The sequence below is a fragment of the Rhododendron vialii genome, chromosome 13a (genome assembly GCF_030253575.1).
Source record: "Rhododendron vialii isolate Sample 1 chromosome 13a, ASM3025357v1".
Taxonomy (NCBI): Eukaryota; Viridiplantae; Streptophyta; class Magnoliopsida; order Ericales; family Ericaceae; genus Rhododendron; species Rhododendron vialii.
This window is the reverse complement of record NC_080569.1, coordinates 928,869-951,581: the sequence shown is the minus strand read 5'-3', so window position 1 is coordinate 951,581 and position 22,713 is coordinate 928,869. Positions and strand designations below refer to the sequence as shown.

Sequence of the window (22,713 nt, the reverse complement as noted above, 5' to 3'; positions counted from 1 at the left end):
AGAGCCTGATGTCAAATGAGAGATGTCAAAATGCCACATAAGCCTTCAAAAAAAAATTTGACATCTCTAGTTTGACATCTCCGGTTGGAGACGGTCTCAAATGTTGACGGCCCATGCGAGTATGTATGTTGTGTATCGGATTCATCTAATTCCTCTATAACGGTTACAGGGCTGCCACAAATATGAATATTCTCTTATTTCCTAGGGGAAAATAGTGTTTGCACTTAAAGAGGGCACAATGAAAACTAAATTAAAAGGGGTGGATTGCAATTAACTGGGAGTGCTGAGTACTTTTTTTTAACTGAACTATTAGTAGTTGTTACCATGCCATTTATGCCACTGATCCAAGCATATGGGCCTCATTATTGAAACTATTGAAACCAGGCAGGCAGGAAGAAAAAGCAGCTTTTTGACTGTATAAATACAGGGAAGCCTCTGTTCTCCCTGTGGCTTGCAGTTTGGTTTGTTGGTAGTTTGGTTGGTTGGTTGGGTAGTTGGTTAACTCTTTAGGTTGCGAAGGCCAAATGACTTCCTCTGTTCTCTCACCTTCTCTAGTCATCTTTCTTCTCGTTTCCTTTGCTGCCCCTCATTTTCTCTGCAATGCCTTCCCTGCCCAACCCCAACCTCACTTCACCAGTCAAAACTACAGGGATGCTCTCTCCAAGTCCATTCTCTTTTTTGAAGGTCAGAGATCTGGGAAACTCCCCCCTAACCAAAGGCTCACTTGGAGGGGCGACTCTGCTCTCTCAGATGGGTCAGCAATGAACGTATATTTCTGTACCCTCAAATTACTCTCATAGCTCTCTGTTTCTTTACTGTTTTACTAATGCAGTGGAAGTAGTTTTTTCATCACTCTGGGTGTCCGGGCTAGTTTATGTGCAATGTGGTGAAAGTATTGATCTGGGTTTGAAAATGGCAATGCAGGTTGATTTGGTGGGAGGCTACTATGATGCTGGGGATAACATGAAATTTGGTTTCCCTATGGCTTTCACGACCACCATGCTTTCTTGGAGTGTGATAGAGTTTGGTGGGTTGATGAAAGACGAGTTGCAGAATGCAAGAGATGCCGTTTGTTGGGCGACCGATTACCTTCTGAAAGCCACTTCCCAACCAGACACCATTTTTGTTCAGGTCTCCTTCTCTATTCTGAATTCTTGATTTCCTAATTTTAAGAATGCACTTTGGACGATATTGGGGGGGGGGGGGGGGGGGGGGGGGGGGGGGGACAAATACCTGAACAGCTAATTTGGGTATTTGATGCATATAGGTGGGTGATGCAAACAAGGACCATGCCTGTTGGGAGAGGCCTGAAGACATGGACACCCCAAGAAGTGTGTTCAAGATAGACACAAATAGCCCAGGTTCTGATGTAGCTGCTGAAACTGCTGCAGCACTTGCGGCGGCCTCTTTGGTGTTCAAGACAACTGATCCCATTTATGCCAAGCTCCTTCTCAGTAGGGCAAGAGAGGTAACCAAACTTAAAACAATCATAATAAGAACATCGAAGAAAGTATCCTTTATGGAACTTAAAACCGTTCTTTTCCGTATTTGCTGGTTTAGGTGTTTGAGTTTGCTGATAAGTACAGAGGGGCTTACAGCAATTGGTTGAAAGATGAAGTGTGTCCTTTCTATTGCTCTTACACTGGTTATCAGGTGTGATCTCAGGTTCTTGAAAAATTTTACCCTTTTTTCTTGTTTGGTGAAGGGGTTTTGGGTTGATCTTGTTTCTAATTGGTGGGCTGGTTATTGAAGGATGAGCTTTTGTGGGGCGCTGCTTGGTTGCACAAAGCCACCAAGAACCCAACTTATCTCAACTACATCCAAGTGAATGGACAAACACTAGGAGCTGATGAGAGTGATAATACATTTAGTTGGGATGACAAGCACGTTGGAGCCCGGATTCTTCTCTCTAAGGTAACATTTCATCTATTTTACTCTGTAGGGGAAGTACCCATTTTTTGCATCCATAATTGAGCCCTAATATTTTGAGGCATAATCTAATGACGTTTCCTCCCTTGTATTTTTCAGGCATTTCTACTTCAAAAGGTTCAAGCCCTCCAAGATTACAAGGGTCATGCAGATGACTATATTTGTTCCCTCATTCCAGGGATCCCCTCCTCTCAAGCTCAGTTCACTCCAGGTCCCCTCTCTCTCTATCTCTCTCTCTCTCTCTCTCAGCCTGCATTGGTACAGACATATGGATATATATAAGTGACATTGGCTACTTTTATAGGTGGGCTTCTGTTCAAATCGAGTGATAGCAACATGCAGTATGTGACCTCCACCTCATTTCTCATCTTGACCTACGCAAAATACTTGGATTCTGCCCATATGGTCGTCAATTGTGGTGGAGTAGTTGTCACACCCGATATGCTCCGAACCACTGCCAAAAAACAGGTATGTGATGTGCTTTATCACCCAAGCAAGCCACTTAATTCTATTTGCAATACTAACTAATTTAAGGATTTTTTATTTTCTCGCAGGTTGACTACCTGCTAGGAGACAACCCCTTGAAGATGTCCTACATGGTAGGGTATGGTCCACAATATCCATTGAGGGTCCACCACAGGGGATCGTCTCTACCGTCCGTTGCTTCCCACCCAGACAAGATCGAATGCTCGTTCGGGTTCAGCATCCTGAACTCCCAGTCTCCCAATCCAAACATCCTAATGGGGGCCGTGGTTGGTGGGCCTGATCAACAAGACCAGTTTCCTGATCAACGGTCAGATTATGACCATTCAGAGCCGGCAACCTACACCAATGCACCTCTTGTAGGAGCATTGGCTTATCTTGCTCATACATTTGGGCAGCTCTAAGGCTTCTTCCTGGGCACAAGACTAACAGGATTCGGACTTAACAGGTGTTTGTAGTTTTCATTCTATGGGTAGTGCTATTTTTTTTTTCTTCATCTTGGTTTCTCTTGAAGCGGGTTCTATTGCTCTCTACCAATGTTTTAGGGTTGAGACGCGAGGTTTGAGCCCGACCTTGTGGATGTAGTTAGAGAAGTACTCATTTTAACAGTAAGTGAGTAGGTCGAGTACTGCAATGGTTAATGTTTGCAACATCTGGTGAGGAATCAATAATATTGTCAAAACCAGTGCACTACAGGTTAAGAGCTTGCCAGAAATCAACCTCTGTTACCGTTGGTGGGGGCCCAATATTTGAGGGCTGAGGACATAAAAAGGAGGGGAAGAATGCATATGCCATAGAAAGTTTCTAATGTTTTTCGAGAAAAGAAATAAGGAGCTTTTATCCCATGCGCATACGACTAAAAGAGTTTCTATTATTTTCTGACCATAAAATTCTAAAGAAGTGAAAGTATATCAAATTTTATAGATTAAATATAAATAATTGCTTATAGCAACAAATCCGAAATGGTACGTAGAAATATATCAAATGTATTTAAAATATTAATTGTGGTAAATCTGCTCTTCACTCTTTTTTTCACCACACATTGGTCTTAGGTTTATACAAAGAGAATATCTCCTTTATGGAGGTTTCCAAGAAAATTGGTTTACGGAGTTGAGTTTCACATGTTCAAAATACTTTGAATGATTTGAATTTTAATGAAATTTTTCTGAAAAAAAGTACCTCTCTTTGAATTTTTTTTATTAAATCTGAACAGTTCAGAACACTTTGAACCAAGAAAATTGGTTGCTACTGTTCACGGCTCCGCTTATAATTTTTTGGTATTATCACATGGTCAAAAAGCTGCACGCAAGTCTAAAAAGAATCACAGGTGTAGAATTGGCATGGGTTGGAAGTCCCTGCATGGGGGTCTGACAAGGCAGAGATTTAAAGGATGTTTGTTTTGAGAGGTTGTTCGTTGTCCAGTGCTTTTGGGTGCCGTGATGTGTAGTCAAATTTTTTTTTTTGGTTATTAGGGTAAAAATTAAAACCCATACATATGCAAATTATTTTCTCTATTTGTTTATCCAAAAATAACTAAACTTGAGAGGTTAATTGTAAGGTATCTAAACACTGCTAAATGTAACTTTGCTTTACAATTGGTCTCAAAGATGTAATATATTTCGCAAAGTAAAAAACACTTGAGATTTTTATGCAATTGAAGCAAGTTGGAATAAATTTGTGGGGTCAAAATAATAAAAATGTTGCTACATCTAACAAATTTATATGTGCGAAATTAGAGTGAGTGGGAGACCCTCTTGTATTACAGTCCCTCTACCCCACCAACGTAAAAGTTTACAAATACAACAGTTATTTGTAACGTTTTTCCATCGCAAATTTTTGTGAGGCCTGAGCCTCCCAATAATTTTTTTGAGAAAGAGGCCCTTGGTTCGTGGCTCCAGGCCTCCAATTTCCACCTATGTTCATACTAATCCAAACAAGTGGACGGAATAAACAAAGTAAAAAGGTCCCATATCTTGATTAGATGCTTAATACTGCCAAACATGTTAAGACAGCAGAATAAAACAAGAGCGAGGGAAAAAGTGTTCCTGTTCTGTTCTGTTTTGTTTAAGAAAAATGAGAAAGAGATGATAGGTAAAATTTAAACATAGCACTATTGCAATATCAAGGGGATCGAGCATGAGTTTGGACTAAACTAGTAATTGAATCATTAAAATGCCACTTCGATTCCTTGATAAAAACTGGTATCGATTGTGCTAATCTATAAACCTCTCCGTATCTTCGATGTTGATAATCTCTATATCGATTGTGTTAATGTAAACTATATTTTGCATATACATATATTATATATATGTACTCCTTTCGTCTCATTTCTTTGTCCTTTTTCGTTACCCGTGTCATTCTTTAAAAATTTATATATTTCAATTTATATTTTTCATAAGTTTGAAAACTTTATATTATAGACCTAATCGAGAAATATCAAACAAGATCCTTATTGCATATTCTTAGAAGGGAATGACTTCGGTGTCCCCGGTTATTTTGGGGACACCGTAACTTTTGGCATAACAAAACCATTATGAGTATAACCAAAACCTATTATGAGCCTAACCAAAACCATTATGAGCATAACAAAATCATAGCAAAATATAACTTGTTTGTTATGCCTTGGTTGGGTTTGGTTATGCTTTGTTTGGTTTTTTGGATATTCCTTGGTTATACTTTGTTTGGGTTCGGTTATGCTTGTAATGGGTTTTAGTTATGCTCATAATGGTGAAGTTATGCCAAAAATTATGGTGTCCCCAAAATGACCGGGGACACCATAGCATCATCCTTCTTAGAAATTCATATTAGAGGATATAAGCGATTGAAAACTGACACAAATTTCAAAAAAGAACAAAAAAAAAAAGGGATGGAGGGAGCATATATTAAAATGGCACTTTGATTCGTTGATGCAAACCAGGGTACTTGTGTTAATCTGTAATACTCTTCGAATCTTCAAATTCTTCAATTGTATTAATCTCGTGCTTATGTTTAGAATCTTTTTGAATAGGGAATGACCGGGGACACCGTAACTTTTGGTATAACAAAACCATTATAAGTATAACCAAAACCCATTACAAGAATAACAGAACCATAGCAAGGCATAACCAAAACCATAGCAAAGCATAACTTATTTGTTATGTCTTGGTTGGGTTTAGTTACGCCTTGATTGGTTTTTTGAATATTCATTGGTTATGCCTTGTTTGGGTTCTGTTATGTTTGTAATTGATTTTAATTATGCTTCTAATGGTAAAGTTATGCCAAAAATTACGATGTCCCCAAAATGACCGAGGATACCATAGCATCATCCGAATAGGGAATGGTTTTGGTTATGCTCATAATAGGTTTTGGTTATACTCATAATGGTTTTGTTATGCCAAAAGTTACGGTGTCCCCAAAATGACCGGGGACACCGAAGTCATTCCCAACATGTTATGTTCTCTTTATATTGAAGTATGAGAATGTTTTTCAAAGTTATGTTAGAGAGGGGTGACCTCTCTATATGAAATTCTTGGATCTGTCATGAACCACGATGCCTTCTTCTGTATCTGTTGCTCCTAGTTATTCTAAGCGATAGTCAATCTTATTAGTGGTTAATTGGTGAATTGTATTTTTAGATTTTTGTAAAAAAAAATGGGCTTAATCATTCATCTCAATGAGGGTGATCACCGCCTTTGAAAAAAAAATATGAGGGTGATCACCGAAATAGAAAAAACATGAACCGAAGTTGAAAAAGATTTAAATAAGACGACCATAAAAATAGAAGACGCCTATTCCGAACTTTGCCCGAGTTGAACGCAGTTTTAACTTTTGCTTGTCAAACACTCAACAGCAAAGGGAAGGGGAAAGGGCAGCTAAAGGGATTCACAGTTTCACACTATTATGTAAATAGGCAGACTTTAGGTAGCATTAGATGATTCCTTTGGTACAGTACAGATTACAACATTACATTATCATCTTTGTTCTTATACATAGGAAACAGAGCGTGTTCGTATAAGATGGCTCGAACACTTAAGTTATAATTAAAAATAGTACTCCTGAGTTATAACGGCGTTATAACGGTGTACGTGGTGGTGCTTTTGTGGCCGGATACTTCATCAACTGGCCGCCATACTTTTTAGCTGCGGTAGTTCGATCTCTAACAGGATTATCTACAACTAAGATGCCACCAAACTTTTTCGTCGCCTCGTTACAATCAATAAGCTGATCTCTAATAAGATTATCTCCAACTACGATGCCACCATATTTTTTCGCAGCCTTGTTGCTATCAATAACTTGATCATCTCTTGCTTGATGGGGAACTTGAGTTGGATTGGAAGGAGGATTCCATGGTGGCTTATTGGAATCCTCCGGTTTGAAGCCTCCAAACCCAAGCTTAACTTGCTCAGCTGGTGCCGCCATTTTCTCTTGACCTCGCCTATAGTACATTTTAGCCTCTGCCTTGTTTTGTGTTACACCAGAAAGCAAGTACGCAATTGCCCTTTTATAGTACCGGTGCTCCTCTGATCCCACCTTATCCTACTGGGATCAGCTCCCCTTTATATATACCTCATCCCTCGATACCCCTCCGCACTCTTATTTTGTGGGTCCACCCGGACAGACAAAAAAAACATGTTTCCAATCATTCATCTTATAGAATACGAGAAAAAGAATACATTTCTAAAATATTAGTTTGATCGGACATCGACAGACATATGAAGAAATAGCGTTTTATTTGTAATGCGAATAGCAAATATATTTTTAAACTAAAATATTGCAATCAACCGTTGTTCATGTAGCTATCGGTTTTTATCAAGTAAATCTTTTGCAAATATATGTTTCTCTGTGTTCTGCGAGTTGAACGATTTAGATCATGTTTGTGGTTCGGGATAAGTCCATGGAATAAGAGGATGTTATGGATATGGATGAGCCGATCCCTATATATGGTACTAATCCGAGCAAATTGATTGTGATCTACTTTCGATGGCCTCTCCATATATGGGTTTTGTCAATAGATATATTCCTGTCTATTTTTGGGGGCAACAATAATAAGGAAAAAAAATGGAAAAAGTAGAATAAGGAATAAAGAAAAGTGGAATAAGGAATAAGGAAAAGTGGAATAATTGTGGATATAATTATTAAAGAGGAAAAGTGGAATAAGGAATAAAGAGGTGGAATTATTATTAAGCAAAGAAAAGTGGAATAAGGAGGTGGAATTATTATTATAATTTTGGTATTATTATTATTATAATTTTGGAATAAGGAGGTGGAATTATTATTATAATTTTGATATTGTGAGCACACGCCCCAAAATTTACAATTTTCGTCTTAAAAATCGGGTGCGCCCTCTTTCAGGAAGTGCGGCGAAACGCTTACAATTCAAAGTCGCCACTCGGTTTTGCGGTGAAACACCCAAGGAACCGAACTTGAAACGCTTGCCACGTTGTTTGATTTTGAAAAGGCGTAGACCGGTCCGTCGTCACCTTCGATATCTGAGGTTCGGGAGCCAGGTTACGAGAGGGGAAGGGTTTTATGGCATCCCTCTCGCCCAATCCGGAGATTGGTCTCTACTCGGACATTTTTTTGTAAAACATTTGCGTTTTTCTCTCATTAATCATTTTTTAGCCAATTAGGACGGAGGAACAGTTAAAGAGGATTAAAATTGTAACAAGTTGCATTTATGCGGCAATGTATGATGTGTGATTGATCTAAACAAATATAATAGATTGAGAACAAGCATTCGTGAACATTTTAAACAGACTGGAGCACGCTGTCCCAGAATGAAACACGAAAGGGGAGGCTGTATGCACTGGCCAGACCACTGCATACAGGAACCACCTGCGTGCGCCGGTAAATCTAAGCTCACGGCTCCTATTTCTCAACCCTCTGGGCTCTGGAAGGACCAGTACACACCCAGGATAAACCACGCAATCAATATGGCAGAATAAATATAGTTACAGACAACAGAAATGATTTTAGAGCAATAAAGTGAACAGGCTGCCCCATAAACAGTGTGGGGAATGTAAACGAAGGCCAAGGTTCAACTGTCATACAAGAGCCAGCCACTGGACCCATTGAAACTGTCGTACGCCAGTCCATAGACCCCGTACGCCAGTTGCAATACTAGGTCAGTGCTTGGCTTCGCATGATCTGGACTCTGGAACATGACCAGAAGAATCCCAGAGGCCTTTAAAATAAGAATAGCAGATAAGCAACTTCACAGTTCTAAAATACAGAAAGCAGTAAACTGGTTCTTAGCATGCATGAAGGTGATAAGATAAAAATAAAACAAGAGCGGGATGATCGGTGGTCCCCACGCCAGTGGTGCATGTACAGCCATGACTGGCGTACGGCTTAACATTACTGACGTGCGCCACGAGTCATTTGGCACGATCTTTTGATCTTGCTAGCTTTAGGGCCATGACTAGTATTGATTACTAGCCTTAACCATACTAGTACCCCTCAGGGATTAGAACGGGAAGCTTCACAAAGGTGGTATACCTTGCTTTTGAGGTTGATGAAATGTTTTGAGCTTGAACTTGGGGTGTGAGAGATGGATTATGAGTGTATGAGTGTGGATGGTGTAGAGAGGAGCTGCTTTCTTTCTCTTGCAATGGAGGAAGAGAGAGGAAGCAAGGAGACCAAAATGACAAAGGGGAAGAGAGGCCTTTTAGTTCTTAAAGGAAATTTTGACCCCTTACAAATGAATGCAAGGGGTGTATTTATAACCAAAAGGTGACTGAGGAGGGGCTAAACCAGATGGGTTAAGGACTGGTTTGGTTAATGAGTGAGCCTCTCATGCATTAAATGCATGAGACTAGGTGATGAGAGATGTAGGAGAGAGAGGGGAACGCCTCTGCAGAGTATAATCATCAGGGGAACTGTAGCCTACGTCAGGGTGGTCACAAAAGTCTTGAGCACGTGGTTCAATAGTGATATTTGACCGACTTTTGACTGGTGTACGCCTATATTGTACCTGCGTGCGCTGGTGACAACTAAATCAACGGTCGATGACTGACACGTGGCAGCTGACCAGCGCAAGCCAGAAAGGCACTGGCGTAAGCAAGTATGGTTTTGCTGAGGCCATTGGGTTCTGGCTTGAAGGTACTGGGTAAGGCTCGACAAAAGTTTAAATGAGATTCAGGACATTCAAAGCTCAAACACACCGTTGGCCTCGGGGTGTTCTTGACCGTAATCATCATTGGGGAGACAAAAACCATAAGTAAACTATTTTGGACAGTTCAAAATAGGGTGTCTACAGGTATCTCCTCAAAACATTCGAAATAATAATTGTGGATATAATTATTAAGCAAACAACAGTGGAATAAGGAGTAAAGAGGTGGAATTATTATTTCGGATGTTTTGAAGAGATACCAAAATTAACTCTTTTGAATGATAATAGGAAAAATATTCTTGGTCAAAATATTCTTGAGATTTGGGTAGATGTTGGCCCTACCCATTTAGCCTACTTAATTGCTAAGCATTATCCCAAAAAACAAAACCCCAAAACAAATGGGAAAATCAAATAGGTAGCCATAAAAATGTTGCATAGTTATCAAGGTATAGGTGGCTAGTTTTTAATTTTGAAATATTGAAGCCCCTTGCATATTTATTGATCAATTACAAGTACAAACTATATTTGGCTATGTAAAAATAACCCTCGTGTCCGAAGAACCAATACACTAAATTGGAGAAATTACACTTGAAACACAGGGAACACCAATCAACCAAAATAGATTTTGCGTTCTTTGTGCCGCTTGCAATTACCACACCAATGGTAGATTGAGTGGTCAAGAAGTGCGAAACAAAAACAATGTATAAATAGTACCCAAAAGGTGAAAATCATCTTTAGGCCTCCGGCTTTTTACTTTCCATTTTGACACCCATAAAAAACCAAAAAAAAAAAAAAACTGTAGCTCATGGTTCAGGGTCACAATGGGGCTTTTAAAAAGATTTGAAGTCAATGCTCTATTCTTTGTGGGTCTAGCCCTGCTGCTCTCTTGTGGGGCAAAAGGTGCCCGCCGTGGCCTTGTTGAAGCCAGGATTCTTCTCTCTAAGGTAACATTTCATTATTTTACTGAGGGGAAGTACCTATTTTTTGCATCCATAATTGAGCCCTAATATTTTGAGGCATAATCTAAAGATGTTTCCTCCCTTATATTTTTCAGGCATTTCTACTTCAAAAGGTTCAAGCCCTCCAAGATTACAAATTTACAAGGGTCATGCAGATGACTATATTTGTTCCCTCATTCCAGTGATCCCTCCTCTCAAGCTCAGTTCACTTCATGTCCCCCCCCCTCTCTCCTTCTCTCTCTCTCTCTCTCTCTCTCTCTCCCTCACTCCTCTCCCTCTCTCTCAGCCTGCATTGATATATATATATATATATAGAGAGAGAGAGAGAGTTCTTTTCAGGTCCGGAAGCCTTACGGTCCGGACCTTCCGGACCTCGCATATCCCAATCGAATTTTGATGATCCGATCCGCTCAAAGTGATCAGAACGTGATTTTAAGAATACTCACGAGAAATCAGCAAAAAAAATGATCGGGAAGGGCTTGATCCGAACAGTTTTTTATTGAACGGTTCCGTAAAAAACTGCTCGGATCAAGCCCTTCCCAATCATTTTTTTTGCTGATTTCTCGCGAGTACCCTTAAAATCACGCTCTAAACACATTGAGCGGCTCGGATTATTGCAAATCGATCGGGAAAGGGAAAATCCGGACCATAAGAAAATCCGGGCGAGTGGACCTGAAAACTAGTGTGTGTGTGTATATATATATATAAGTTACATTGGCTGCTTTCATAGGTGGGCTTCTGTTCAAATCGAGTGATAACAACATGCAGTATGTGACCTCCACCTCATTTCTCATCTTGATCTACGCAAAATACTTGGATTCTGCCCATATGGTTGTCAATTGTGGTGGAGTAGTTGTCACACCCGATATGCTCCGAACCACTGCCAAAAAACAGGTATGTGATATGCTTTATCACCTAAGCAAGCCACTTAATTCTATTTGCAATACTAACTAATTTAAGGATTTTTTATTTTCTCGCAGGTCGACTACCTGCTAGTAGACAACCCCTTGAAGATGTCCTACATGGTAGGGTATGGTCCACAATATCCATTGAGGATCCACCACAGGGGATCGTCTCTACCGTCCATTGCTTCCCACCCAGACAAGATCGAATGATCGTTCGGGTTTAGCATCCTGAACTCCCAGTCTCCCAATCCAAACATCCTAATGGGGCAGTGGTTGGTGGGCCTGATCAACAAGACCAGTTTCTGGATCAACGGTCAGATTATGACCATTCAGAGCCGGCAACCTACACCAATGCACCTCTTGTAGGAGCATTGGCTTATCTTGCTCATACATTTGGGCAGCTCTGAGGCTTCTTCCTGGCCACAAGACTAACAGGATTCGGACCTAACAGCTGTTTGTAGTTTTCATTCTATGGGTAGTGCTACTTCTTTTTTTTTTCATCTTGGTTTCTCTTGAAGTGGGTTCTATTGCTCTCTACCGATGTTTTAGGGTTGAGACGCGAGGTTTGAGCCCCTCACCTTGTGGATGTAGTTGTCAAGGTTTTATCTATGTAGTCAGAGAAGTACTCATTTTAACAGTAAGTGAGTAGCTCGAGTACACTGCAATGGCTAATTTTGCAACATCTGGTGAGGAATCAATAATATTGTCAAAACCAGTGCACTACAGGTTAAGATCAGCTTGCCAGAAATCAACCTGTTACCGTTGATGGGGGCCCAATATTTGAGCGCTGAGGACATAAAAAGGAGGGGAAGAATGCACATGCTATAGAAAGTTTCTAATGTTTTTCGAGGAAAGAAATAAGGAGCTTTTATCCCATGCGCATGTGCCTAAAAGAGTTTCTATTATTTTCTCTGACCATAAAATTCTAAAGAAGTGAAAGTATATCAAATTTTATAGATTAAATATAAATAATTGCTTATAGCGACAAATTCGAAATGGTACGTAGACATATATCAAATATATTTAAAATATTAATTGCGGTAAATCTGCCCTTCACTCCTTTTTTCACCATCTATGGGTTGTCAACATAGTAAGGTTGAACTTACACTTGCAACATAGCAGGGTTCGATTCCCCTTGGAGATAAATCATGATTTAAGTGGAGGGCCATAGCAATGGGTTGCTGTGCTAGTCTCTCTCGAGGATTGGATTGCGCAGTTGGATCCAATAGTGGCTCGGTTGCAAGGTTATTCCTCGGTTACCAAAAAAAAAAGGAATATCTTTTTTACGGAGATTTCCGTGAAAATAAGTTTACGGAGGTGAATCTCACATGTTCAAAATATTTTAAATGATCTGAATTTTAATGAAACTTTTATGAAGAAAATTATTTTTCTTTGAAAATTTTTTATTAAATCCGGACCGTCCAGAAGAACACTTTTGAAGGAAGACAATTGGTAGCTAGTTAGCTACTGTTCACGGCCCCGCCTATAATTTTTTGGAATTATCACATGGTCAAAAAGCTGCTCGCAAGTCTAAAAGAATCACAGGTGTAGAATTGGCATGGGTTGGAAGTCCCTGCATGTGGGTCTGACAAGGCAGAGATTTAAAGGATGTTTGTTTTGAGAGGTTGTTCGTTGTCCAGTGCTTTTGGGTACCGTGATGCGTAGTCAAATTTTGTTTTTTTGGTTATTAGGGTGAAAATTAAAACCCATACATATGCAAGTTATTTTCTCTATTTGTTTATCCAAAAATAACTAAACTTGAGAGGTTAATTGTAAGGTATCTACACACTGCTAAATGTAACTTTGCTTTACAATTGGTCTCAAAGATGTAATATATTTCGAAAAGTAAAAAACACTTGAGATTTTTATGCAATTGAAACACGTTGGAACAATTTTAAAATTTTGTGGGGTCAAAATAATAAAATATTGCTACATACTATCAAATTTATACGTGTGAAATTAGAGTGAGTGGGATCAAGTGACCCACTTGTATGACAGTCCCTCCACCCCACCAACATGAAAATTTACAAATACAACCGTTATTTGTAATGTTCTTTCACCATAAATTTTTGTGGGGCCCAAGCCTCCCAATAATTTTTTGAGAAAGAGGCCCTTGGTTCGTGGCTCCAGGCCTCCAATTTCCGCCTATGTTCTTACTAATCCAAACAAGTGGACGGAATAAACAAAGTAAAAAGGTCCCTTATCTTGATTAGATGCTTTAGTACTGCTAAACATGTTAAGACAGCAGAATAAAACAAGAGCGAGGGAAAACTGTCCTGTTTAAGAAAAAAATGAGAAAGAGATGACAGGTTAAAATTTAAACATGGCGCTATTGCAATATCAAAAGGAGCATGAGTTTGGACTAAACTAATTGAATCATTGAAATGCCACTTCGATTCATTGATAAAAACCGGTATCGATTGTGCTAATCTATAAACCTCTCCGTATCTTCGATGTTGATAATTTATATATCAATTGTGTTAACGTAAACTATATTTTGCATATACATGTATTATATATATATATGTACTCCTTTCGTCTCATTTTCTTTGTCCTTTTTCGTTACCCGTGTCATTCTTTAAACGCTTATATAATTCAATTTATATTTTTCATAATTTTGAAAACTTTGTATTATAGACCTAATTGAGAATTATCAAATAAGATCCATATTGCATATTTTTAGAGATTCATATTAGAAGATATAAGCGATTGAAAACTGACACGAACTTTAAAAAAAAGACAAAGAAAATGAGACGGAAGGAGTATATATTAAAATGGCACTTTGATTCGTCGATGCAAACTAGTATCGGTACTTGTGTTAATCTGTAATACTCTTCGAATCTTCTAATTCTTCAATTGTATTAATCTCGTGCTTATGTTTAGAATCTTTTGGAATAACTTTGTGCTTAATGAAGAAAGTACAAACATGTTATGTTCGATCTCTTTATATTGAAGTATAAGAATGTTTTTCAAAGTTATGCTAGAGAGGCGACCTCTCTATATGAAATTTCTGGATCTGCCATGAACAGTGGCGGACCCAGGATTTGCTTCACGTGGGGGAACATTATATTAATAACCTTAAGCAAAAATCGAAATTAGGCGCAAAGGTACAAACTATGAAAAATTGAATTGTAAATTTCTTTCATTGGGTAAAAACCAAATAAAGAAATGAAGGCCTAATTTTTCCAAACAATCAAGATATATATATTATGAATCTTAAAAGAAAAAAATAAAAAGTCCTAAATTATATAGCCCCAAATTAAAAGTATTTTTGATAAAATGTTACGGGCGACGACCACAGAGACAAGTGACCGGCAACGACAAAGTAAATCAAGCATCGAGTGAGTTTTCTCCGTCGAGTTTTTTGCGTGGGTTTCTCGTTCTCCCACTCATTTTTTCCAAAAAAAAAAACTCATTTTTGCATAAAGATAAACTATAAATTTAAACTCATGCCTTCTTTTGTCGCTCCTAGTTACTCTAAAAGATAGTCAGATCTTATTAGTGGTTAATTAGTGAATTGTATTTTTAGCTTTTTGTAAAAAAAATTGAGCTTAATCATTCATCTCAATGAGGGCGATCACTGAAATAGAAAAACATGAACCGAAGTTGAAAAAAATTCAGGTAAGACGACCATAAAAATATTGAAGACACCTATTTCGAACTTTGCCCGAATTTATCACACTTTTATCTTTTGCTTGTCAAACACTCAACAGCAAAGGGAAGCTAGAGGGATTTACAGTTTCACACTATTATGTAAATAGGCAGACTATATGTAGCATTAGATGATTCCTTTGATACATTACAGATACAACATTACATCATTATCCTTGTTCTTATACATAGGAAACAGATCGTGTTTGTGCATGATGGCTCGAACACCTGAGTTATAATTAAAAATAGTACCCCTGAGTTAACGGCATATGTGGTGGTGCTTTTGTGGCCGGATACTTCATCAACTGGCTACCATACTTTTCAGCTGCGGTAGTTTGATCTCTAACAGGATAATCAACAACTAAGATGCCACCAAACTTTTTCGCTGCCTTGTAACAATCAATAGGCTGATCTCTTGGGCGATGATCGACAACTAAGATGCCACCATACTTTATCGCCGCCTTGTAACAATCAATAGCCTGATCTCTTGCGCGATGATCAACAACCAAGATGCCACCGTATTTTTCTGCAGCCTTGAAGCAATCAATAACTTGATCATCTCTTGCTTGATATGGAACTTGAGCTGGATTGGAAGGAGGATTCCATTGTGGCTTATAATTGGAATCCTCCAGTTTGAAGCCTCCAACCCCAAGCTTAACTTGCTCAGCTGGTGCCAACATTTTCTCTTGACCTCGCCAACAGTAAATTTTAGCCTCTGCCTTGTTTTGTGTTACACCAGAAAGCATGTACGCAATTGCCCTTTTATAGTACCGGTGCTCCTCTGATCCCACCTTATCCTACTGAGATCAGCTGCCCTTTATATATACCTGATACACCTCCATACTCTTATTTTGTGGGTCCACCTAGGACCGACAAAACAAACATGATTTCAATCGTTCATCTTGTAGAACACGAGGAAAAAAATACGTTTTAAAAATATTAGTTTGATTAGACATCGACAGACATATGGACAAAAAGCGTTTTATTTGTAATACGAATAGCAAATATATTTTTAAACTAAAATATTCCAATTAACCGTTGTTCATGTAGCTATCAATAGGTTATTATCAAGTCAATCTTTTGCAAATGTATGTTTCTCTATGTGTTCTGCGAGTTGAACGATTTAGATCATGTTTGTGGTTCGGGATAAGCCCACGGAATAAGAGGATGTTAGGGATATGGACATGAGCGGATCCCTATGGTACTAATCTGAGCAAATTCAATCTACTTTCGGTGGCCTCTCCATATATGGGTTTTTCCAAATAGATATATTCCTGTCTATCTTTGGGGGCAACAAAATCTGCTTCCAATGGTGGATATGGAATAATATTAAGCAAAGAAAAGTGGAAAAAGGAATAAAGAGGTGGAAGTATTATTTCGAATGTTCTGAGGAGATACCTCAATTATTAACTCTTTTGAATGATGATAGAAAAAATATTCTTGGTCAAAATATTCTTGAGATTTGGCTAGATGTTGGCCCTAACCCATTTAGCCTACTTAATTGCTAAGCATTATCCCAAAAACAAAACCCCAAAACAAATGGGAAAATCAAATAGGTAGCCATAAAAATGTTGCATAGTTATCAAGGTATAGGTGGCTAGTTTTTAATTTTGAAATATTGAAGCCCCTTGTGTATTTATTGACCAATTACAAGTCACAAACTATATTTGGCTATGTAAAAATAACCCTTGTGTCCGAAGAACTAATACACTAAATTGGGGGAAATTACGACGCGAAACACAGGGGAATACCAATCAACCAAAATAGATTTTGCGTTTTTTGTGCCGCTTGCAGCTACCACACCAATGGTAGATTGAGTGGTCAAGAAGTGCGAAGCAAAACAATGTATAAATAGTACCCAAAAGGTGAAAATCATCTTTAGGTCTCCGACTTTTTACTTTCCGTTTTGTCACCCATAAAAAACCAAAAAAAAAGAAAAAAACTGTAGTTCATGGTTCAGGGTCACAATGGGGCTTTTAAAAAGATTTGAAGTCAATGCTCTATTCTTTGTGGGTCTAGCCCTGCTGCTCTCTTGTGGGGCAAAAGGTGCCCGCCGTGGCCTTGTTAACAATGATCCTGCAGTTTTTGATGTTACAAAGTTTGGTGCTGTGGCGGATGGCGAAACCGAGTGCGCACAGGTAGGTTAATTTGGAGGCTACATACATCGAGAATGATTTAGTTCATCGAGAATGATTTTGTTCACCTTTCCTAAATCATTCTCTTACATATCCCATGATTTTCGGAGCAGTTTTCTTTTTCGACCTTTTTGTTTTCATGTTTCCGTAAGCGAATTTTGATAACAAATAGGAGTAAGTTGTAAATGCCTACTGTAATTTTATTTGTCTTTCTACATTTGTGCAGAAACATTTGTCGAAAATCGTTTGAGAACATGTTTTTGAAAAATGAGTTGTTTCGGTAACTTTCTCGAAAATGATTTCCTACACAATGTGTTAGGTGAATCATGATTTCTAGTTCTGACCCCATGATTTCAAAATTTCAAGAGGTGATGGATTTGTATTTTTTTAATTTTAGCTTTATGAGTTTCTCGGGAAAAAAACTGTTCTTAATTTTGAATAATTGAGTTTTTATCATATAATTGTTCTGTAACTTCTGTTGGATAATGTCACGGGTGTAATTTTTTCGTGTTGCATGTTGAAGCAATTTTTGATAATCTACAAAAGTAGTAATTTTTGCGAACTGCTCGTCAAACAAGTCATAATACAAAATGTGCAACAAATAATAAAGTAATATATATATATATATATCGGGGCGGTTCCGGGGACACCCAAAAAAACACCTAAAAAAACACCTCATAGTTCCCGGTCAAATTTTGATGATTCGAGCCGCTCAATGTGATCAGAACGTGATTTTAAGGGTACCCGTGAGAAATCAGCAAAAAAAATGACCGGAAAGGGCTTGATCCGAACAGTTTCGAACAGTTTTTTTATTAAACGGTTCAAATAAAAACTGTTCAAATCAAACTTTTTCCGGTCATTTTTTTTGCTAATTTCTTGCGAGCACCTTTAAAATCATATTCTGCACACATTGAACGGTTCGGATCATAAAAATTTGTTCGGGAACTATGAGATTACGATTATGGGTGTTTTTTTAAGGTGTCCCTTGAACCGTTCCGTATATATATATATTATAACTCGGGTGTTCGAACCAGTTTATGCGTATCCTGACCAATAATAAGGCTTACCATGACCCGCATGAATTTTGTCGGCTTTCTCCGTTGGTACCCTCATAATTATTGCCTTCTCGTAAGAGACTAATTAACCTAGAATCATTTCTTCTTTCCAGGCATTTATACAAACATTTAACGCTGCATGCGCATCGACCGGACCATCCACTGTTCTTATCCCACCAGGGACCTATTTGTCCGGAGAAGTCTTTTTCCAAGGCCCATGTAGCTCGAGTCCGATAACAGTTGAAATGCAGGGTACCATATTGGCCCAAACCGACCTCACATTGTACAATAATGGTGTATGGTTCACCGTCGAAAACTTTGACGGTTTAGTCATGAGAGGCGGAGGCACCTTTAACGGCCAAGGAGAGAAGGCATGGCCAAAGGATTCTTGTGGTTTTAAAGCTGCCTGCGAAAACCGTCTCGCACCGGTGAGGACAGAAATTTGATGTGTTGATTTTTTTTTTGTTTGCGTGAAACTCAAAAATCGCAAGTGTTTAGAAAACGAAGTCTGTGTAGTATGACATGCTAACTTCTTGTTTTGATATGCAGTCTCTTGTATTCAGCAACATGAACAATTCACTTCTTCAAGACATAAATCTGGTGAATAGTAAAGGATTCCACATGAAAATTTTCCACTGCAACTTCTTCACGGCCCATAATCTTAACATAGCTGCACCCGGGGACAGTCCTAACACAGATGGCATCCATATAAGCGAGTCCGATCAAGTCACTATAACAGATTCTACGATTGGGACCGGTGACGATTGTATCTCTATCGGTGAAGGCTCTTCTAATCTTAACATCTCTCGTATCACTTGTGGCCCGGGACACGGAATTAGGTAAATACCTAGAGTCGGCTTATTTTAAACTTTGATACGTTAGAAAACAAAAGAAAATAGCTAGAATGTATTTTTCACAATCAATGAAAATGATTTGATTTTGAGGAGAAATAGTTTTATTTTTATCCATTTTGAAAGGTGAAAAAGAGTATCGAATTACCACTCCTGCCACACTAGCACCACCGTTGTCTGCCGCCCACCGCCATCACCCATGACCCACCAACATCACAAGCTAGAGCTACTAACACTGTGATTTTCTGGTTGTTTGGTGTTGCATGTGGCAGTGTTGGGAGCCTTGGCCTCCGTCCAAATGAAAGGGATGTCATAGGAATTGTGGTGACTAATTGCACGCTAACAAATACGACGAACGGTGCAAGGATTAAGACATGGCACAACTCTCCTCCAACTCACGCTTCGGGCATTGTTTTCGACGATATAGTCATGAACGATGTTAGGAATCCAATCTTCATCGATCAGAACTACGGTTCAAAGCAGAAACAAGGGGTAAAACATACTCCTCGCCTCCATTTGTATGAGTGGGCAGGATACTATGTCCCGGCCCCCTAAGGGTTTCCGGCACATGTTATCCATTTCGCACGATCATGCACTTTATTTTATTTTTTCCTTGAAGGAAAAAATCATCCTTGCCTGATTACAGTTTCAATTAACCTTAAGGTATGATAGCCTGAATTTTTATTTTTTATTTTTTTTGCAGTCATCATCAGTGAAGATTAGTGACGTCCACTTCAGGAACATAAGGGGAACCACGATCACCAATGAAGCAGTTTCTCTGCAATGCAGCACGACTGTGCCTTGTGAAGGCATCGAATTGGTTGACATTAATCTCACCTTTATCGGAATTACTTCTCCGACAATAGCGTTGCCTTTTTCAGCTTCTTGTGCAAATGCCAAGGCAGCGTTTTTGGGTCAACAGAGCCCCGCGGCTTGCGCGTCGTAAGTTTGGGGTTCGAGCGATTAAGCGCCACTCGTAACATATTGTTGTAGAATGTAAAATCTATATATATATATGGAGCTCTTTATTAATCACATGCTCTTTTGATTTCTGATCAATATTATTCTGCTTCTTCTCAACGCAACTTATATTAAACCCCTTTCAACTAGTATTGGTTTTTGGGCCTTTTCCATGGATTTTTCTTTTCTCAATGAACGCGGATTTGGCAGCGACCGTACTTCTTGTTTATTCAAGAAAACTCAAATTACTAATTAGCTAGATTGTTCTGGGAATTTCCCTTAATTAGAGAGCGTTCACAGCTAGAACTGACAAAAAGGTTTGCAGTCACGATGCTTGGCTTGTCCGTCACTTGCGATTTTGTTGCAAGTGTCATGTTACCCGCGTCTTTCATGTCATGTAATGAAGGCAATATATTGGAGGAAAGTTGTAAACGTAGGATAAACTCCATTAAGATGAAGGTATCCATTGCGGATGGGTTTGAAGCATTACTGTACCAACAAGCAATGATTTACCACTCAAGTTATGAAACTAAATTCATCATTTCTAGGTAACCAATTAAATGCCAAACATGTCGAATAAACGAAACACTTCGTTTAAGTGCTTCCCTTTTAAATATGTTTCACCTGTTGATCTTTTTAGTCTTCCCCAACCTTATGAAAAAGGTAAAATAGAAAAATACTACCAGAATAATGTGTCATTATGGAGGGCAATCTGATAATTAATTATTCAAATGCAAAATGACCCGGCAATGATATTTTCAATCAAGTAAGAAATCATAATTAATGTATTAAATCACAGTACCATACCAAATATTGCAAGAATGATACTACTCAATAAATCAATTCACACCATAATTCCTGTCTTTTTCGTTTTGTTTGTATAGGTTTGGTTGGTTTGGCCTTGGATTTTGTTGGTATAGTTCTCTCCCTTTAATGGGAGTTTTCTCTCCCCTGTGTGGGGTTTCCGGTGTTATTTGGTTGTCTTTGCCGCAGTTGAGGGATTGTTTCTCTCTCTGTTTGAAAGTCGGTCATAACCGATTCGCTGGCAAAGCCTGGTTGTGAGGTTCTAGTGGGTGATATTAGATAGTTAAGCCTCTTGTTTGGTTATTTACTCTTCTTGCGACGATATCTAACTTCGTTGTACTCAGCTGTTTATAGTATAATACAACTCCTACCAGTTTGAAAAAAATAAAAATAAAAATAATTGACTCAAACTACATGATACACGTACGAAAAAGCCAATGAATGCCTGATCACTCCAAAGTCCAAATCACCCTTCGATTCCCCATTTGTTGAATAACTCCACGTAATTGGCCATTAGCACAACCCAAACACCTCCGACTCCAGGCCGAGCATTAGTGGCGGGCCGGAGGCTACGTTCTTTGTACCAAAGCCTTGATGCACATCTATTCTGGTGTGTTTTCAGTCTCAATATATAGTCAATATCATGTTAAGGGGGGGAATACAAGATTTCGATACAGAGAACCTAACTCGGTATAAGTGATCACTCCACCATCACCACCCTAATCTCATATGTATAGTATTTTATTTGCGCATGTATTGTACTTGTCCATTTCGCTACTGTTCCAAAAGCGACTATTGACGCTACAAACCAGCTCTCAATCTCACCTCCCTTTCTGGGTGCATAACAAAGCTTTCAAAGTAAGGCACTAATGCTCACAGGTTTGGGCAGTTTTCCACTTGCCAGCCCTAAAGATCCCACAATCATATTATTAGTAAAAGCTAAAAGGCTGAAAGCAATTTCCCAAGTTGACAAAAGATATCCACCCCCTAGCAATTATGCCAATTGCTACCCCTGTTTGGGTCTCCACTACGCACCCCTTTCTCAGTTTCCAGCCGTTATTCTAATGCCCTCTAAACTGCTACTACTATAATTCTCTTCTTTTCATTCTTTTTTGACCGCTTTAATCACATGCCTTTCCGCACCAATATCATTCATTTTGATCCTATCCTCCTCTTAACATATCACACTTTAGACTCTTGTTTACTATCGTACCGAATTTGCACAAAGTAGGTGTGAGATTAAGTGGATGAATTTGCAGTGTTGTACTCATGCACCCAATTGATTCCATGTTTATACCGATCAAGAACAGTTTCGTAAAATGAAACTCTAATACCCGCCAAGGTCTTGTATCGAATCAGCATACTACCAACTCTTGGGGTCACTGAAGATTTGTCCAACCGTTAACTTTAGGCTTTAAAATTAGTCGAGGTACGTGTAAGCTGTTTCGGACATTTGATTATAAAATAAAATAAAGGGTAGTGATTTTGCCACACCTTTTTTTGATAATGCCACACCCTGCAAGTGTATTTTTGCACCAAAAAATACACTTGCAGAGTGTGACATTATCAAAAAATGGTGTGGCAAAATTATTTTCTAAACTAAAAGAGCAAATGCTAACCAATGCCCCCAGGGCACAAGTTATGGAATATTTCTCAACATTTAATGTCATTTCTGAAAGAATCTGCCTCCTTTTGTTGTTTTCCATTTCTGAAGTTTTCCAAAAAATCAAGGGCAATTAAAATGTTGGGCTGGAAAACATAAATAGTGAAACGTTTACAATATCTTACGTTCAAAGTCCATGTTTTCATCTTCTACTTTCTTGGTCTTACATTCAAAGTCTTCAATCTATGTTTTTACAGATCAAGAGCCAACTGCAACTTCTTTACTTTC

The 22,713-nt window shown here is 38.7% G+C and overlaps 3 protein-coding genes across 5 annotated transcripts; 2 read left to right on the top strand and 1 right to left on the bottom strand.

Annotated features, from left to right (window-relative positions):
- Positions 1 to 446: 446 nt before the first annotated feature.
- Positions 447 to 3,188, top strand: LOC131315044 (endoglucanase 17-like). 3 transcript variants are annotated; one of them, XM_058344095.1, is made up of 8 exons: positions 447 to 767; positions 925 to 1,131; positions 1,268 to 1,468; positions 1,561 to 1,653; positions 1,753 to 1,914; positions 2,029 to 2,140; positions 2,234 to 2,397; positions 2,484 to 3,188. In XM_058344095.1, the coding sequence occupies exons 1-8, from the start codon at positions 525 to 527 to the stop codon at positions 2,814 to 2,816; spliced, it is 1,515 nt and encodes a 504-aa protein (XP_058200078.1). In that variant the 5' UTR covers positions 447 to 524; the 3' UTR covers positions 2,817 to 3,188. The 3 variants fall into 3 exon arrangements, with proteins under 3 accessions (XP_058200078.1, XP_058200080.1, XP_058200079.1); XM_058344097.1 differs by having other exon boundaries at positions 458 to 767; positions 2,503 to 2,657; XM_058344096.1 differs by lacking the exons at positions 2,029 to 2,140; positions 2,234 to 2,397 and having other exon boundaries at positions 458 to 767.
- An 11,824-nt stretch (positions 3,189 to 15,012) lies between these two features.
- On the bottom strand, positions 15,013 to 15,807 carry LOC131315054 (uncharacterized). The gene is made up of 2 exons (XM_058344112.1): positions 15,497 to 15,807; positions 15,013 to 15,424 (listed from the first exon to the last, which is right to left on the bottom strand). Exons 1-2 carry the CDS (start codon positions 15,761 to 15,763, stop codon positions 15,257 to 15,259), a joined length of 435 nt encoding a protein of 144 aa, XP_058200095.1. The 5' UTR covers positions 15,764 to 15,807; the 3' UTR covers positions 15,013 to 15,256.
- Positions 15,808 to 16,883: 1,076 nt separating this feature from the next.
- LOC131315047 (exopolygalacturonase clone GBGE184) lies at positions 16,884 to 20,167 on the top strand. Its single transcript, XM_058344101.1, has 5 exons — positions 16,884 to 17,155; positions 18,321 to 18,635; positions 18,757 to 19,046; positions 19,331 to 19,550; positions 19,762 to 20,167. The coding sequence occupies exons 1-5, from the start codon at positions 16,985 to 16,987 to the stop codon at positions 20,002 to 20,004; spliced, it is 1,239 nt and encodes a 412-aa protein (XP_058200084.1). The 5' UTR covers positions 16,884 to 16,984; the 3' UTR covers positions 20,005 to 20,167.
- The last annotated feature ends 2,546 nt before the right edge of the window (positions 20,168 to 22,713 follow it).

What these genes read in the sequence shown, in the direction of transcription:
- LOC131315044 (XM_058344095.1), top strand. Translation starts at nt 525, where the DNA reads ATGACTTCCTCTGTTCTCTCACCTTCTCTAGTCATCTTTCTTCTCGTT. An exon ending in TTCTCAGTAGGGCAAGAGAG is followed by an intron (nt 1,469 to 1,560) that starts GTAACCAAACTT and finishes TTGCTGGTTTAG; the next exon opens with GTGTTTGAGTTTGCTGATAA. An exon ending in GAACCACTGCCAAAAAACAG is followed by an intron (nt 2,398 to 2,483) that starts GTATGTGATGTG and finishes ATTTTCTCGCAG; the next exon opens with GTTGACTACCTGCTAGGAGA.
- LOC131315054 (XM_058344112.1), bottom strand. Translation starts at nt 15,763, where the DNA reads ATGCTTTCTGGTGTAACACAAAACAAGGCAGAGGCTAAAATTTACTGT. An exon ending in ATCATCGCGCAAGAGATCAG is followed by an intron (nt 15,425 to 15,496) that starts GCTATTGATTGT and finishes CCAAGAGATCAG; the next exon opens with CCTATTGATTGTTACAAGGC.
- LOC131315047 (XM_058344101.1), top strand. Translation starts at nt 16,985, where the DNA reads ATGGGGCTTTTAAAAAGATTTGAAGTCAATGCTCTATTCTTTGTGGGT. An exon ending in GGCCCGGGACACGGAATTAG is followed by an intron (nt 19,047 to 19,330) that starts GTAAATACCTAG and finishes TGCATGTGGCAG; the next exon opens with TGTTGGGAGCCTTGGCCTCC. An exon ending in GTTCAAAGCAGAAACAAGGG is followed by an intron (nt 19,551 to 19,761) that starts GTAAAACATACT and finishes TTTTTTTTGCAG; the next exon opens with TCATCATCAGTGAAGATTAG.